Source organism: Anomalospiza imberbis, chromosome 15 (assembly GCF_031753505.1).
Source record: "Anomalospiza imberbis isolate Cuckoo-Finch-1a 21T00152 chromosome 15, ASM3175350v1, whole genome shotgun sequence".
NCBI classification, from domain to species: Eukaryota; Metazoa; Chordata; class Aves; order Passeriformes; family Viduidae; genus Anomalospiza; species Anomalospiza imberbis.
The window spans coordinates 2,098,792-2,116,194 of record NC_089695.1 but is presented as its reverse complement, the minus strand read 5'-3'; the positions used below and the strand labels follow the sequence as shown (position 1 = coordinate 2,116,194).

General features: G+C 59.7%; 1 protein-coding gene across 3 annotated transcripts in view; it reads left to right on the top strand.

The window, feature by feature from the left end:
- PCDH1 (protocadherin 1) overlaps positions 1 to 4,915 on the top strand; it is a 55,527-nt gene extending 50,612 nt beyond the window's left edge. For 2 of the 3 annotated variants that reach the window (XM_068205469.1, XM_068205468.1), the window contains exon 5: positions 4,020 to 4,915. In XM_068205469.1, the coding sequence (XP_068061570.1) occupies positions 4,020 to 4,405 (386 nt within the window). In that variant the 3' untranslated portion in view covers positions 4,406 to 4,915. Of the gene's footprint in view, positions 1 to 1,818; positions 1,862 to 4,019 lie in introns of all 3 variants that reach the window. The other variant, XM_068205470.1, reaches the window with a different exon arrangement.
- The last annotated feature ends 12,488 nt before the right edge of the window (positions 4,916 to 17,403 follow it).

The following is a 17,403-nucleotide window of genomic DNA, read 5'->3' as shown; positions in this document are numbered from 1 at the left end:
GTGTGTGTCCATGTGTATATCCATGTGTTTATCCATGTGTGTGTATCCAGGTGTGTGTGCCCATGTGTGTGTGTCCATATGTGTATCAATGTGTGTGTGTCCATGTGTTTGTGTCCATGTGTGTGTATCCATGTGTGGGTATCCATGTGTGTATCCCTGTGTGTGTATCCATGTGTATATATCCATGTGTGTGTATCCATGTGTGTATCCTTGTGTGTGTATCCATGTGTATGTATCCATGTGTGTGTATCCACGTGTTTATCTATGTGTGTGTATCCATGTTTGTGTCCGTGCGTGTGTCCATGTGTGGGTATCCATGTGTGTATCCCTGTGTGTGTATCCATGTGTGTGTATCCCTGTGTGTGTATCCATGTGTGTGCATCCATGTGTGTGTATCCGTGTGCGTATCCCTGTGTATGTATCCATGTGTGTGTATCCATGTGTGTATCCCTGTGTGTATCCATGTGTATGTATCCATGTGTGTGTATCCACGTGTTTATCTATGTGTGTGTATCCATGTGTGTGTCCCTGCGTGTGTCCACGTGTGGGTATCCATGTGTGGGTATCCATGTGTGCATCCATGTGTATGTATCCATGTGTGTGTATCCCTGTGTGTGTATCCATGTGTGTGTATCCCTGTGTGTGCATCCTTGTGTGTGTATCCCTGTGTGTGCATCCATGTGTGTGTATCCATGTGTGTATCCATGTGTGTATCCCTGTGTGTGTATCCCTGTGTGTATCCATGTGTGTATCCATGTGTGTGTATCCATGTGTGTGTATCCATGTGTGTGTATCCCTGTGTGTATGCCCATGTGTGTATCCATGTGTGTGTATCCATGTGTGTATCCATGTGTGTGTATCCCTGTGTGTGTATCCCTGTGTGTGTATCCATGTGTATCCATGTGTGTATTCCTGTCTGTGTATCCCTGTGTGTATCCATGTTTGTATCCATGTGTGTGTAACCAAGTGTGTATCCATGTGTGTGTATCCATGTGTGTGTATCCATGTGTGTATCCATGTGTGTGTATCCATGTGTGTCCGTGTGTGTATCCATGTGTGTGTCCATGTGTGCATTCCTGTGTGTGTATCCATGTGTGTGTCTATCCATGTGTGTGTCCGTGTGTGTATCCATGTGTGTGTCCATGTGTGCATTCCTGTGTGTGTATCCATGTGTGTGTGTATCCATGTGTGTGTCCATGTGTGTGTAACCAAGTGTGTATCCATGTGTGTGTATCCCTGTGTGTGTATCCATGTGTGTGTGTCCATGTGTGTGTAACCAAGTGTGTATCCATGTGTGTGTATCGCTGTGTGAGTATCCATGTGTGTATCCCTGTGTGTGTATCCCTGTGTGTATCCATGTGTGTGTATCCATGTGTGTGTATCCATGTGTGTATCCATGTGTGTGTATCCCTGTGTGTGTATCCATGTGTGTGTATCCCTGTGTGTGTATCTGTGTGTGTATTCCTGTGTGTGTATTCCTGTGTGGGTATCCATGTGTGTGTATCCATGTGTGTGTGCACAGCCCCAACCCCTCTGTGTTCCCGAGTTTCTGGTGTCACAGCCAGGTGGCCTCCCGCTGTCCCGTGTGAGTCCCGCCAGGGCCCCTGGGCTCCAGGGAGGATCAGGACAGAGCTGGGGCAAGGAGTGAGGGAGGAGCAGCGGTGGCCGAGCAGCCTCCAGGAGGCTGGAGCAGGGCCAGGAGAGGCCAAGGAGGCAGCGGGGACCAGGGGGACAGGGGGTGGCAGAGGCTGACGGGGGTGTGGAGGCCGGGGCTGTGCACTTATGTGACGCTGTCGTCCTTTTTCTGCCCCTCATCAGAGTCCCCTGAGCGGAGCAGGCTGTGAAGGGGGGCTGCCATCAGGTATGTCCGTGTGGCTCCCGCCAGGATATCCCAGCTGCCAGGGGGAGCCCCCGTGGGTGCCAGGGATGGAATGTGGGCACAGGCCCCAGGGGGAAAACTGGGCTGCCTCAGCCCCCCGCTGAGGGTTTGGGGAGCGTCACTGGGGGCTGCTTTAAGGCAAGATGTGCTCACACAATGGTTGGCTGCTGACTTCACCCCTTCATCTATGCCGGTGTCAAGCATTCCCAGCATTGTCTGGAGCCTTCTCCTGCATCCTGTGTGTGAAAGCTGTGCCAGGGTGACTCGGGTGTGTGGCAGTCCCAAACTGGTGGCAGGAGGGAGCGTGGGCCAGGGCAGAAACCCCACCATGGTGATCTAGTTTGCTTCTTCCCAGGGCTCAGGGAGCACCTGTGGGTCTGCCCTGCTTTTGGGATGAGGGAATTGTGTGGACTAGTGTGTGTCCCATGGGAAGGGGGTGCCCCACAGGTCCCCAGAGCTCCTTAGCATCTCCCTCCATCACTGTCAGTGGAGAGAACTCCATGGTGGTGGAGACACAGAGAGGATTTTTGGGAACTACAGGGACATCTGGAAGTCTGAGCAGCCTCAAGGTCATAAACAGCTCCTGCGTCCACCCCAGCATCAGCACCAGGCTGGATCTGCTTGTGGCAGCAGGCGGTGACGTGTCCCAGGGCACTCTGTGGTGTCCCAAATTGGGGCAGAAATCAAGCACTGGCTCGTGACTGGGATGGCTCTGGGAGGGACACACAGCTCTGCATGGAAGTGCCAAATTCCAGCCTCAGAAACCTTATGACAGGTGCTGCCTGTGCCAAGGACACCTGGCCAAGCCTCAGGGACACCTGGGGCAGGGGGTGGCTGGTGTGTGAGCACACCAGTACGTGAATTGGTCTAACTGGTGCTCTAATGGTGTCCCAGCTGTGCCAGGAGCAGGGAGCTGTGGTGCCCTCAGGTGCTGGGCTCCCTTGGGGCAGGGGTTTGGTGCACAGGGCACCCCTGGCATCTCCAGCCTTTCTCAGGGTGGGCATGGCTTTGCCTCTGCGTGCTCAGAGATTTCAGGCTCCACATGAGACCAGGACTTCCGGCTGGGCTTGTGGCTCCTACTGAGGGTGCCAGGGGAGGCTGGAATGTGGCCTGGAATGCCCAGTGGGAGCAGGGCAGGGATGCCTGAGGAAGCTGCCCAGGACACACGGCTGTGCCTCGGGGCTGAGTCCAGGGCAATTCTGTCTCTGCACAGTGATGCCGTGGTGCCCAATGGGCATTCCTGGAGCTTAGCAGGTTCCAGGTGGTGCCTAAACTTCTGGGATCAAGCCTGGTGTGGCAGCGCGTGTCCTGCTGTGCAAATCCAAGCTGTGGAGCCTCCCTGTGCAATCCTGGTCTCCAGAGGGGCTCGGGCAGCTCTGCCCTGTGCTCTTCCTCCTGTTTCTCTGTGCCTTTGGGTTTCCCTCCCTGCTCTGCTTTGCTCCCATTTTTTTGTCCTTGGGTCCGGCTCCTGGGGTGTCTGTGTGTCCAGCTTCTGGGGTGTCCATGGGTCCAGCTCCTGGGGTGTCTGTGTGTCCAGCTTCTGGGGTGTCCATGGGTCCAGCTCCTGGAGTGTCTGTGTGTCCGGCTCCTGGGATGTCCATGTGTCCACCTCTTGGGGTGTCCGTGGGTCCAGCTCCTGGGGTGTCCATGGGTCTGGCTCCTGGGGTGTCTGTGAGTCCGGCTGTCCCTCCCAGCATGGGCAGGACAGAAATGTCCAGTCCCTGCTCCTCATCCCTGCATCCCAAGGGAGGGTTCCCAAGGCAGGGTTCCTGAGGCAAGGTACCCGAGGTGGGGTTCCTGAGGTGTTGTACGCAAGGCAGGGTTCCTGAGGCAGGATTCCTGAGATGGGGTTCCCAAGGCAGGGTACCTGGGGCAGGGTTCCTGTGCAAGGGTTCCCGAGACAGGGTTCCTGTGCAAGGGTTCCTGAGGCAGGGTTCCCGAGCCAAGGTTCCTGAGCTGGGGTTCTCGAGGCGGGGTTCCTGAGGCAGGGTTCCTGAGGCAGGGTTCCCAAGGCAGGGTTCCTGAGCCGGGGTTCCTGAGTCAGGGTTCCTGTGCCAAGGTTCCCGAGGCAGGGTTCCTGAGGCAGGGTTCCCAAGCCGGGGTTCCCGGGGGTAACGCCGCTGTCCCTTGTTCCCCGCAGATCTCCGGCCTCTGCCCGATGTAGCCATGACTGGGACCTGCACCCGGGAGTGCACAGAGTTCGGCCACTCCGATACCTGCTGGATGCCTGGCCAGTCCTCCCCCAGCCGCAGGCCCAAGAACGCCCTCAAACTCTCCACTTTTGTGCCTTACCAAGACAGAGGGAGTCAAGAGCAAGTCGGGAACGGCAGCCCCAGACTGTCGGAAGAGCGCAGCACCAAAATGGCCAACCTCCGCCTGCTCCCCACGTACAGTGCCTTCTCCAATAGTAGCCATGAGCCCTGCAAGGACTCTCCCATGGAGGAAATTCCTCTCACCCAGACCTCGGACTTCCAGCCAGCCACCACCCCCTCGGCCCAGACCACCAAGAGGGAGATCTACCTGTGAGGCTGGGCATGAGGGGCAGGGAGCAGAGGCCAGAGGAACATTTTCCACTTCGATGCTTTATGGCTCCGGCCGCTTCTCCAGGCAGGGGGCTCTGCGGGGAGCAGGGCAGGGCGAGGCAGGGATGAGAGGAGCGCCTTTTTAACCCCGTGTTGCCCAGGGCTGGGGGTGGGTGGGGAGGGTGAAAAGCATCCCAACCCCGATTGCCGAGCATCCCGAACTGCTGCCGGGGAGGGCTGGGCAGACTCCTGGTGCGGAGGGCACGGAGAAGGGAGAGAAGGGCTTACGTACCAAAGGTCCACGCAGAGCTGGTGGAGTTCCTGGGGCATAGGACGAGGAGTGTCCCCGAGCACGGGGAGCCAGCTGCCTGTCTCTTTGCTGTAGACTCCTGTAAATACGAATCTTATAGGAATGACATTCAAGTCCTGCCTGATCGCAACTTTTTATTGTCCTTGAAACAAAAAAAAAAAAAAAAAAAAAAAAGACGCTTAAAGAGAAAACAAAACAAAACAAAACAAAGCAGACAAAAAAAAGAGGAAAAACAAAACAAAAAAAAAAGAGAAAAAAAATCAAACCACAGGGAGCAAGTTCCAACTTTGAATGGTTTCCTGCGTGGAAGAGCCCCTGGGAGTGCAGCGTCCAGCCCGCACTCGTGTTCTATATTGTAAATAGAGATGTGATCAGTCCCTGAAACAGCAGCTGGGGAGCTGGAGGAGAGGGGCAGCATCCTGGCTGGACTGTAGGGACTTTGCTGTTTTTCAGCCTGGATCTCTTTCTGAACGTTGTCACTGTGCCCACAAGCTGCAGGGTCCCTAGGGACTGCCCGGTGCCATAGGTGGGGGCTGCTTTGGGGGTGGGGGGGGTCCCCGGTGGTGGCCCTGCACCTGGCGGGTGGAAGAGGGGTGGGGAAGCCCCCAGTCAAGGGACCGGCTGGGTCCGGGGAGGGGATGTCCCCAGGAAGGGACCGGCTGGGTCCGGAGAAGCCCTCAGTCCGCCTCTGCTGGCAGGGAGGTCGCCAGCGGCTCTGGCTCTCAGCCCATCGCCTCGGGCCTCCTCCGGGGCAGGGGATGCCCACGAGGCCAGGCTGTGCCGTGCCCTCGACCTCCGTCCCATCCGCCTGTAAAGCCACCATTGCCTTTGTGAGGAGGAGCTTTGTCTCAGGGTCACACCGGGGGCTGCCAAGCCCCTGCCCGCTGGACTCCGCTGCCCTTAGGCCACAGGGCCACTCTCACGGGGTCCAGCTTTCTCTTCCATTGTCAAAGGTCGCCAGTCTCCCCGGCAGGTCCCTGCTGCCCCGGCGTCCTCAGCTCCCGTGCAGGGTCCCCACCCGGGGCGGGGGAGAGGAGCCCCTGCCCCTCACAGGGCTCCTCAGAGCGGGACCCCTGGCTCTGTCGCTGCTCCCTTGGCAGCCGGGGCACAGTCCTGGTTGCGGGGTGCACCCCTGGCCGGAGGGGTCCGGGCGACTTGCGCCTCATTCCTGGGTAGCCCTTCCCCGTCCTCGCCCGCCGGGCCACGGGAGGGGCCGTGCTGCACCCTTGTGCTTCCCGTCTCCAGCTCTGGCACCTTCCTGAGGGAGCGAGGCCGGCAGGGCAGCGCATCCTCGGAGCGCACGGTCCGTGCCCGGGGGGCTGGCGCGGGGCTCTGCCGGGCTTCGGGGGCACAGGGACGCCGCAGGGCTGGGGCAGGGCCTGCCCTGCCATAGCTGTAGTGCCTGTCGGGACCCCCTGCCCAGCCTCTCCCCCCCAGCACCCCGCTCTGAGCAGCTCCTCTCCCCCTGATGGGGCGGTGGCAGACGCAGCCACCTCCCCGCGCGGCTCCCCGAGGGGACACGGTGCCAGCCGAGCCCGGGGGACAAAGGAAGGGCGGCAGAAGGTGCCTGCTCGCACCCGCTGCCTCGCGTCCCTCGTGTCCCAGCCCTGCCTTCCCCGGGTGGCACCGCTGCCACCCTGCATCGCCCGCGACCCCGGCACCCGGCGGTGCCAGCCGGAGGAGGCAGGACCCTCCTCCCGGCCTCCCGCTGCTGCTCCCGCCCGGCCGGGTGTCCCTGGAGCGGGCGGGATGCTCCCGGTGGAGGTCCAGCCGCCCGCCCGGCCGGGATTCCTGCTCTGCCCTTCGGGGCCGCGTTCCCCCGGTCTGGCTGCCGGAACAGGTGCCACTCCTGACCTTGTTTTTATTGTAGCTCTGTAGTTTCAGGGCCAAACTGGGCAGAATGTGCAATTTGGCCGCGCTGGCCACGATCTTTGACTCCACTGCCAACTCGGCTGCTCACGCCTCCCCTGGGCCCAGGCAGTGGCAGTGTCCAGTGCCCCTCTCGGGGACCCCCGGAGAGCCACATCTGAGGGAGGCTTGTCCAAGATCACCTCATCCCGGCAGGGGGGCTCCCTACCTTGTGCTGGGGTCTCCAGAGGGATCCCGAGGCTGGAATTCCTGTGGCTGGAATTGCTGTGCTGTCCCCTGGAGCACTGGCAAGGTCCTCAGTGCGAGCACGGTGCAGAGGGAGGGGTGAGTGCAGGGGGGTCTCCGCAGGATGGGGGTGGGGATGGGTTTGGGGGTGGCTGAGTCCTGTGGGGGTGCACAGAGGGCTGGTGGGGGTTTGAAGGGGAGCACGGTGGGGCCAGGTTTGGGTGTCTGGGGGTGCAGAGGGGTTGGGGCTCTGGGGGCACTGGGTGGGTGTGCGGGGAAGGCCAGAGGGGGGCATTGGGACCGGGGCCTCAGTGGGTTGCCAGGGGTGCAGGGGGATGGGTCCCTGGGGAGGAGAGGGCGCCGGACATCAGTCCTGGGAGAGGGGTTTGAGGGGATTTGCCCCGGGGGGAAGCTGCCAGTGTGGCTGGGGATCAGTCCTGGGGGAGGGCGAGGAAGAGGTGCTGTGGGAAGAAGCTCATTTGCACAATTATAAGCCAGAAGGATAAAGCCTCTGTGCGCGTGGGGGGAGGACAGCTCCCCACGGGCCCCAGTCCAGACAAGCACAGGGAGGAGGAGGGTTCACTGTATCTCACACTGCACTAGGACAAGCCAGGGGGAAAACCAAAGGTGGGAGCCAGGGAGCAGGCGGGCTGCGTGGGAAGGATCTAAGCGACCCCTTTGTAGCTCTTCAGTGTTGGTTCTATTTATACGAGATTTCATTTCCTTGCTTGTGATGCCTTGTTTTTTGTACAGTTTTATGTACATGCAGGTGTAGCTTTTCTAAAGGAGAAATCCTATGGCAGAGTAAAGTCCCCCCACTATTTTTCAGATGGTGCCCTATGTCTAAGGCGACGCCTCTTGCTAAGGTTGTACTGCTCAATGTGTGATGCATTTCCCTGTGTGGGGAAGCCTTTGGGCCTTGGGCTTGGTTTTCCCCGGGCGCTGTGAGCACAATTGATTCCCTTGTAACTCTTTCTGTTCGGAGCCGTGAGCATGACACCGTCGTGATGCCCCTTTCCGTTCTCCCCTGTTCCGTTCGTTTGCTGAGCTGTCAAGATGACCAACTCCATTGTAATTAGCCCTTCCTAAAGCTTTACAATAAAAGTGTGAAAACCCGGCTGTTTCTGGGCCTGGCTGCTCCTTCCCACGCGTCCCCCTGAGCATCCTCAGGGGAAGAAAGAGCTGGGAAGGCTTTGGGGTTTACCTGCCTCCCTGCCCTGCTCTTGGCTCCCTGTTTGCCAGCTGATGGATGTTCCTGCACAAGGACAAGGAGGATAAGTCCCCAGAGCACTTTCCCACAGACCAGACTCCTGCAAGGCTAGGTTGGACGGGGTTTGGATCATCCTGCTCCAGTGGAAGGTGTCCCTGCTCACGGCAGGGGGTTGGAGCTGGAGGAGCTTTCAGGCCCCTTCCAACCCAAGCCATTCCATGATTGTGTGATTGATTCTATGATCGAAACCCAAATATTTCAATGAAAAATCACCTCCAGCCCCAAGGCTGCCTGCACCTGCCACCAGCCAAGGTGGGAATCAGGGAAAATCCCATCAAAGCTCTCCAGACCCCTTCCCATCTCCACCACCGCTCCTTGGAGACTTGGTCTGTTTCCCACCATTTCACCAGCTCCTTTCCCAGGCATGGCTGGGGTTTTGGGTATTTCAGACCTTTTGGATACATCTGGGCCACTCCAAACCAGGGCACATTTGTGGCTCTTCCCACCCCAGCTGCAGGGAGCTCCTCCAGCCGTGGCTGTGGGGTCTCCCTGCCTGCCTTTGCACAGGATCCCAACGATCCCAGGAGGTTTCCTGGCTCGGGGTAGGGTTGCTCCCCTCTCCAGTGAGTTCCATACAGGTGTGGCACATCCGGGCTGTGCTGGGCTCACACACAGCCTTGCACCTCTCCCTGCTCAGCTCTGGGCTCACTGTGGTTGGACCACCAGGCAAAGGCTCCTTCCCATCTTGGAAGACTCCAGGAAGGAAGAGTTCCCACGTGAAGATGAAGCTTGGCCTCCCCTCCCCTTTGCAGAGACTCCTTTTGAGCCATCCCCTCCCCAGGGCTCTGCAGGGCCGTGAGAGGGGATCTGATGCCCCCATTCCTGAGGGGCTGCCCCTCGTGGTGAGGCCTGGGGGGCTCCCAGCTGCCCCTCGGGGCAGGCCCAGGCCAGCTGGGAGCAGGGATGTGTCCCCAGGGATCCTGGGCAGCTCCGTGCCCTTTGCTGCCAGCCCAAGGAAAGAGGATCTTGATGCTGAGGGTGGTTCCAGGCTGGCACAGCTGGCACAGAGGGCAGAGACAGGTGACCAAAAGGTGTTTTCCTAAGCAGAGACAGTCCCAGGCCCTCCCTGTCCGACCTGAACATTCCATGCCCTGCAGTTGCTCCTCACACTCCCTCTTCCTCAGTCATTCCAGGATATCAGACCCCTCCCTGACACCATCTGTGCCTCCTTCCCCTCTCTGCTGGCCCTTTCCCACCCGTCCCACCCACTCCCTGCCCTCCTCGTTCCCTCCTTGCCTCTCCTCCCCGTTCCTGTGCTCTCCCCTCACCCCACATCAGCACACGAAGCCTTCCACTCCTCCAGCACAGCCCTGAGCTCGCATCCAGCCGGGCTGGAACCCTCTGGTTTCCATGGCAGCACACATCAATTACCGCCTGGGAAGGGGCCTGCGGATGCTGTGGGTGCTGCAGCTGCCCAGCACAGCCGGGGGCTTGGGCACAGGGATCCCAGCAGCACCCTCAGGATGGATTTGGTGCCCATGGAGCCCAGCAGGGGGTGGGAACAGGAATCTTCCACCCCAGGATTGTCCCACCTGCCTGTCCCCGTGGATGGGCTGATGTGGCCTTGGTGCCATGGTCAATCTGTGGGGATCCATTCCTGGCTGGAGGTGGAGGAGATGGGAGCTCCAGGCCATCCCTGCGGGGTGAGGGGTGACAACTGGGGACAGCGTGTGACAGGGCTGGGCTGGGCTCGTGCCAAAGCCCTGTTGTGACCTGGCTTTTCCAGGTACATCTGGTTTAATTGGGTCCTGGCTTACAGCGGGAGCTGGGTGCGTGCCAGGCCAGGGACATCCATTTTGATGGGAAATTGAATTCCTGTGCCTCCCGAGGGCCTGACCCTGCAGCCCCAGCCATCCAGCTGCCTGCACAGACCTGGCAGGGTCATTTCCAGGGCTTGCATGGTAATGGGCATGAGGTTTGGGATCTCCTGCTGGCTTCAGCAGGGCAGTGGCACCATTTCCTCCTGAGGGTTTTCCCAGCAGGACTTTGCTCAGCCCTAAGCACTGGGAGGTTTAAAGCTGGATTTTCAGTAGCCATGGGATCACAGAAGCACAGAAGAATTTGGGTTGGAAGGGACCTTGGAGATCACCCAGTGTCACCCCCTGCCATGGCAGGGACACTTCCCACTGTCCCAGGCTGCTCCCAGCCCTGCCTAGCCTGGCCTTGGGCACTGCCAGGGATCCAGGGGCAGCCACAGCTGCTCTGGGCATCTTATTCTGTGTCTCACCTGGTCAAGGAAGGGGAAGGAGCTCTGATCCCTGCTAAGTCCACATCCTTGGGTGCTCCTTGTGGCCATGAGTCCCTCCAGCTACGGATTCTTTTATCTGCTTTAATTAGGAGCCTTCTGCTTTCCTGCTCTGGCACTTTCCTTCCCACTTGGAGAGAAGGGGAAAGGGGGACGGGGCTGTTCATGGTACCTGTGATGGACAGGAACCTGCACCACATCCCCAGGCAGCATCTCCTCCCCACACAGTGACTCCAGGCATGGAATCAGGGAATGGGGTGGGTTGGGTTGGAAGGGAATTTAAAGCCCATCCAGTGCCACACCTCGCACTGTCCCAGGCTGCTCAAGTCCTGTCCAGCCTGGCCTTGGGCACTGCCAGGGATCCAGGGGCAGCCACAGCTGCTCTGGGAAGCCTCAGGGCCTCACCCCCATCCCATCTGTGCTTCCCCAAGTTCCTCACTCCCAGAACAGTGGGCATTTCTGGCAGCTGGAAACAGTGAGCCAGGTGGGAACCTCAGAACAGCCTGACCTCTCCTCACTGCATCCTTAAAGAATTTGAAAGGTGCTGAGGTGGTTCCTGGGCCAAGCAACTCCAGAGCGAGCCAGCAGAGCCCTGCCCAGAGCTGGCTGAGCAGTGAGGGCCCAGCAGGGTGGATTTTTCCTTGGATGAGCAATGGGACAGCTCTTTCTGCTGTGATGATGGCCACAAATCCCTCTTGGCACGGCAGCAGGGCTCTGGATCACCGCTGAGCCAGCGCAGTGCTCGGGGTAGAGGTTCCAAAAGAACAGAAGAGCTGACACCACTTTTTTTTTTTTTTTTTTAATCACGAAATGTGTTTTATTCCACGGTTTCCACAGGCGGCTGTGAAACCTCCAGAGCAGGACCATGGAGAGGGCAGGGAGGGGCTGCAGCGGCCGAATCGGGGCGGGGAGCGGAGCCCGGAGTGCCGGAGGAGCGGGACCGCGGCTCGGGGGAGCCGCTCCCTCCTTCCCCCGCCGGCTCCGGGCGGTGCCCGGCCCCGCACACCCCTGCCAGGCACTCCGCTAATAGGATGAGCGAGAGACAAGCCCGCGGTGGCCCTGGAGCCTGGCCCTGCATATGTTGTGATGGCCTCTGGGGGAGATTGGATATTGTGCTCCAGGAGAAGCCCCTGTAATCGCCCGCAGGATGATTGGGATTTGCAGCAGCTCAGAGGAGGCAGGGGGGCCCAGCCCCAGGCAGTTTGCTCGGTGTCTCTGCTTGTCTGGCACTCTGATGAAGGGGATTAGGAGATTTAGAACCAGCCCAGCCCCCTCCCTTGGGGGCTCTGGAGCTGGAGCCCCAGCAGAACGCTCGGCTCCATTTATTGCCACGGCAGATTGATGGGGACAAGGCTGGGGTGCTGCTGCCAGCAGCTGATCACGGGCAGGGGCTCTGCTCCTCTGCCAGCGGGGAACTGTCCTCCTCCTACACAGGGAGAGTGTCCAGGGCTAGCTGGTCATCCCCCACACACACACTGCTGTCCCTGTCCCCTCAACCCCAGAGCTCTCACCCCACACTGTCTCCATCCCTCATCCCCAGAGCTCTCACCCTACATTGTCTCCATCCCTCATCCCCATCCCCCATTCCAGAGCTCCCACCCCACATTGTCCCTGTCCCCTCATCCCCAAAACTCTCACCCCACCCTATCCCCATCCCTGCCCTGCTCCCAGCCCCTCCCATTGCCAGGACCCCCCTTTATCCCAGAATGAGTGCCCAGGCTGGCCTGGCACCATGATTTAATCCCACAAGGAGGCACAGCTGCCTGGACCGGGCTCTCCTGCCCATCCACCCGCGCTGAGCCTGGCCCAGAGCACGGCCCAGGCGCTCCCTGGAGCAGGCAGAGCTCAGGGGTTTAGTGCGAGCAGCCCTAATGGGATTAACGGGAATGGCAGCCACGCTCTGCTCCAAGGAGAGGAACTGCGCCTGCCCCTCCTCCCCGGCTCCCTCCCCGCCTGTCCATCAGCCCAGCAGGTGCCAATCACACCCCAGCACCCACATTCCCGGGGAAAGGCAGCTTTGGAAAACTCGGAATGACCTCCCTGAGCCCATCTCGCCACTCTGATCTCATATGGACACAGCTGAGGCCCACCCGCACTCCTAAAATAGCCCCAAATTGCAAGGTTTGACTCCAGAGAAAGATGATTCTTTCCCAAAACCTTTAAAAAGGAGGTTTTAGAAGAGGTTGGATATCCAGCCCCAGCTCAGTTCCCTCTTTGCAGCAGCCTTGTCACAGCTCCAGCACTGCAGGGACAGAGCCGTGAGGCTCACTTTGGCTTTCTGGGAAGCACAGCAAGGATCCCACAGGAAAACCATCAGGCCCAGTGATTAATTAGTGTTGTAATAACATGGGGGAATCCCCCATAACCCACTCTGGTGTTACCCTGCAGGCACAGAGCAGAGGTTTCTGTTCCTCTGGCACTGCCACACGTGGGATTTTGGGAGGGTATTGTTCCCTGGGAGGGTGGGCAGTCCCTGGCACAGGGTGCCCAGAGCAGCTGTGGCTGTCCCTGGATCCCTGGCAGTGGCAAGGCCAGGCTGGACACCGGGGCTTGGAGCAGCCTGGAACAGTGGGAGGTGTCCCTGCCGTGGCAGGGTGTAGAACAAACTGATTTTGAAGGTTGCTTCCAAACCATTCCATGTTCTATGATCCTATGGAATGAGGTGGAGCTGAAAGTGTCCCCAGGACTTTGTGTGCCCTTTTGTCAACACCTCTGGAATCAACTGGCTCAAACCATTCCTCAGTTTCCCTGCACAGATCTGATCTGGAGGAGCCATCAAGGAAGGCTGCTCTGTCCACTCACAACTCATTGCCTGCATGGTGACACCACATTCCAGTGGCACCTCCTTCACTCAGGAAAACTCCAACAAAAACCACCCACAAATCCAGGAAAAGCCCCAAACCTCAGTTCTTTCTGCCCAAACACGGCAGAGGGCTGCCAAAGGAGGATGTGCATCCTTAGGGAATGGACAGCAGAGGCCACCTTGGCCTGCCCCTCTCATGAGCACTCGCCCTGAGAGTGCATCCCGGGTGGCCAGGGAAAGGGAACACGAGGTCTTCAAGGAAAGCCTGGAAGGAAGCAGAGGGCTCTGTGCCAGAGGGACTCGGCTGTAACAGCCAGGACAGCAGGGATGGATCTGCAAAGTGCTAGGAAGGGCTGGAGTGCAGGGCAGGGATGTGGGGAAGCACTGGGCAAGTGTCAGGAGGGATGGAGACTTCCTGCCCTCCTCATCCCTACCCCAAATCCCTCCCTGTGCTCTCCATCCCATCCCAGTCACTGCTCTGCTCCTGGTTCTGCTTCTCCCGGACCGTGGCAGGTCCAGGTGCTCCATCCACACACAGAGCCCAGCTCGCCCAGCTCCCTGAGAACAGATCCATGACTCCCTCAGCTGTGGTTCCTGCAGGATTTCTACCAGCACGAATTTATACCAGGGCACAGCATTCCTTTCCTGGGAAAAGCTCTGCCCATCCCTGCCCCTTCCAAGCTTGCTGGAAAGGATGGCACCTTTCCCAGGGCCTCCCTGGCTGCCAGGGTAGCTCTGCCATGGCACAGCTCCCTCGCTGTGTGGACCAGCTCATCCCAAATGTGGTGGCACCCTCTGCACCCCAAAAGTCTGTGCTTGGGGTGAGGTGGGTGGGGAAGGACAAACAATTTCCAAGGAGGAGAAGCCGAGGAGGGGCTGTTTTCCCTGGCCTCCCTGAAGCCTGAAAGCTGCTGAATTATGCTCATGACTCAAATGTGCAGGAGATGAAGAGATGATCAAATCCCTGTTCCAGGGCTCCGCCTCCGGCCGATGGATGCTGGAATCTGCTCTGGCACAGCCCCCAGCCAGGGCTGAGTGCAGCAGGAGGCAACGCTGGGACCTTCACAGGCCCTCAGACAGCCTTGGGATGCGGTGGGATCCTAAATGTGATGGAAAATCAGCCCCACCTGAACCTTCAGGGTGCTGGTTTTCTCCTGTCCAGGCAAAAGTGAGCTCCTTGGGATCCTCACCCTGCCTGGGAAACACCAGGAAGCACCAAATCCCACAGTTCCAGCGTGAGAACTGTGTGAGATGTCCCCTCCAGCTTTCACCCTCCTGGCTTTCATCCCTCATGTTTGTCCTCCCATCCTTTTCCCATCCCGTCCCCTCACCTCCTTAGGACCCCCAGAGCCTGCCTGGTGCCTGGAGAGCTCCTGGTTGTCTCGGCAGTGTGTCCCCAGCCCTGGTGACCTGGAATGTGTCACAGCCAGAGCCTGGCCAGCCTGAGCTCTGTCCCTCACGCCTGTTCTTTGGCACCAGACCGATCTCAGCCATGCCAGTGCCCCGAGCCCACAGCAGTGACACAGAGCTCCCCACGGCCCAGAGCCACGTCCGGAGCCGGGGACTCTGTGAGCTGTCCAGGGCCAGCGGTCAGTGCTGGCAGGTTTGGGATGCAGCAGGGACAATGTTCCCATTCTCCACTTGTTTGACCTCACAAGAGACAGCAGAGAGCAGGAGGCTGGAGCTGACGTGGCACCCAGCCCCTCTGGGGACAGCAGGGGACAGCTTGGGGGGCTGGCACGAGCACAGCTCGGCCCTGGGCACAAGGGGCTCGGAGCACGGGCTGGGAAGGAGGGGAGCACAGGGAATGCTGTGGAGAGGGAGGAGCAGCGAGGGCTTGTCCAGATCCCTCAGCATCCCAGGCTGGAGCAGGAGCAGAGAAACGATGGCAGGAGCAGCCAGGGGCAGGTGGGAAGGGAAGGGAAGGGAAGGGAAGGGAAGGGAAGGGAAGGGAAGGGAAGGGAAGGGAAGGGAAGGGAAGGGAAGGGAAGGGAAGGGAAGGGAAGGGAAGGGAAGGGAAGGGAAGGGAAGGGAAGGGAAGGGAAGGGAAGGGAAGGGAAGGGAACTAACCCCCTAACCCAGCAGGACATACCTGGTGAGGGCAAACCTCCCTCAGCACCTCACCCTGCCCCTGGGCTGGGCTGGGGGTGTCCCCAGCAGCCTGAGGACAGTGACAAGTGGGGGGGCAAAGCCACCCGGGTTTGCACACCCACACACACCCCCATCCTCCTCCCCAGGGGCACCAATATGGCTGTGAGTGCAAGGCTGAGCTACCAGAGCTGCTCTGTGCAGGACCAGATATCCGGGGGGGACACAGAGCATGTCCCTGTGTGTGCCCCGGGCAGGGGGTGGATGTCACACTCACACACACACACAGCATGTCCCCGTGTGTGCCCTGGGCAGGGGGTGGGTGTCACACTCACACACACACAGCATGTCCCCGTGTGTGCCCCGGGCAGGGGGTGGGTGTCACACTCACACACACACACACAGCATGTCCCCGTGTGTGCCCTGGGCAAGGGATGGGTGTCACACTCACACACACACACAGCATGTCCCCGTGTGTGCCCCGGGCAGGGGGTGGGTGTCACACTCACACACACACACACAGCATGTCCCCGTGTGTGCCCTGGGCAGGGGGTGGGTGTCACACTCACACACACACACACAGCATGTCCCCGTGTGTGTCCCGGGCAGGGGGTGGGTGTCACACTCACACACACACACACACACACACACACACAGAGCATGTCCCCGTGTGTGCCCCGGGCAGGGGGTGGGTGTCACACACACACACAGCATGTCCCCGTGTGTGTCCCGGGCAGGGGGTGGGTGTCACACACACACACAGCATGTCCCCGTGTGTGTCCCGGGCAGGGGCTGGGTGTCACACTCACACACAGCATGTCCCTCTGTGTGCCCCGGGCAGGGGGTGGGTGTCACAGCCAGCCTGGGCCCCTCCCCCGCTCAGCCCGAGGCGGGTGTGGGCGCTGTGCAGGGCCAGGGGCCGTTATTATTCTTTATTAGTTTTCCTGTCCATCTGACATATTCTTTATCACTCTGTCTCAATCTTTCACTCATCCTCCTGCTCTCCCTCAATCATCCCCGATTAGTTTTTCTGTCTGCCTCCCATTCCCGGATTCCTCATCAGGCGCTCCCTCCCCCGCTCCTCCCCGCTCCCCTCCCTCTCCTCCCCTCCCCTCTCCCGCACTGCCGCGGGAGCCCGGGAGCGTGGAATGCTCAGGAGGTGCGGGGCCATCGTGGCTCTTCTCCAGCGCCATCTCCATCCCTGCCCCGGGAGCTGCCAGGAGCATCCCGGGGATGCCGAGCGCCTCCAGCCCTGGCGGGGCTGGTGCTGAATCGGCTGAAAACTGAGCCCGTGGCTCAGAGCGGCTCAGGAGGAGCCAAGATCCCCTTGGATTCCCTTGGATCTGCTCTGCTCCTGCTTCCCCATCCCTCCACTCCTCCTGCAGTCCATCCCAGCACTGCCCAGGGCCTCCTTCCTGTTCCCGTTCCCATTCCCATTCCCATTCCCATTCCCATTCCCATTCCCATTCCCATCCCCATTCCCATTCCAGTGCGAGTCCCTGAACAGGCTGCTGCTGGAGGACTGGGTGAGGCTGAGGGCAACTCGCCCGTAGCCCAGAGAGGCCGTCGCTGTCAGCCCCAGGCCAATTCCCAGCTTTTCATGCCTCTCATCCACAGGTGTGTGCTGCTCCTGTCGAGATGTGCCCACCTGCCCGGCTCGCAGCCACCAACCCCACGTGAGGGGCTCAGAGCCAGGGATGGATGCTCAGGAAGGAATTTCTGGCTAGAGGCAGAGGATGGATGCTCAGGAAGGAATCTTTGGCTAGAGGCAGAGGATGGATGCTCAGGAAGGAATCTTTGGCTAGAGGCAGAGGATGGATGCTCAGGAAGGAATCTTTGGTTAGAGCCAGGGATGGATGCAGATGTGGCTGCATCCCCCAGCAGAGAGGGCACAAATATTTCACCTCATCCTGCTCCTTTGGGAGCCAGAGGTGAAAAACTGCGGTGCTGGAGGACTCGGGAAAGCGGAGTTGCCTGGCTGTGGCTGCAGAGGGATCCACCGGCCAAGACGGGAGCAGCTCCTCGTGGAGATGGGCTCTGCTGGGCTCCCTGGTCCTGGAGGGCACTGTGCTGGCAGCTCTCTGTGTCCCAGCATGGACAGAATCCCAGCTGGAATTGCAGGAAGGACCCTCAGTGCCACAGCAGCCCCTCCCTGGGGGTGGGGGGGGGGGGGGTCCTGACCCATCAGCTGG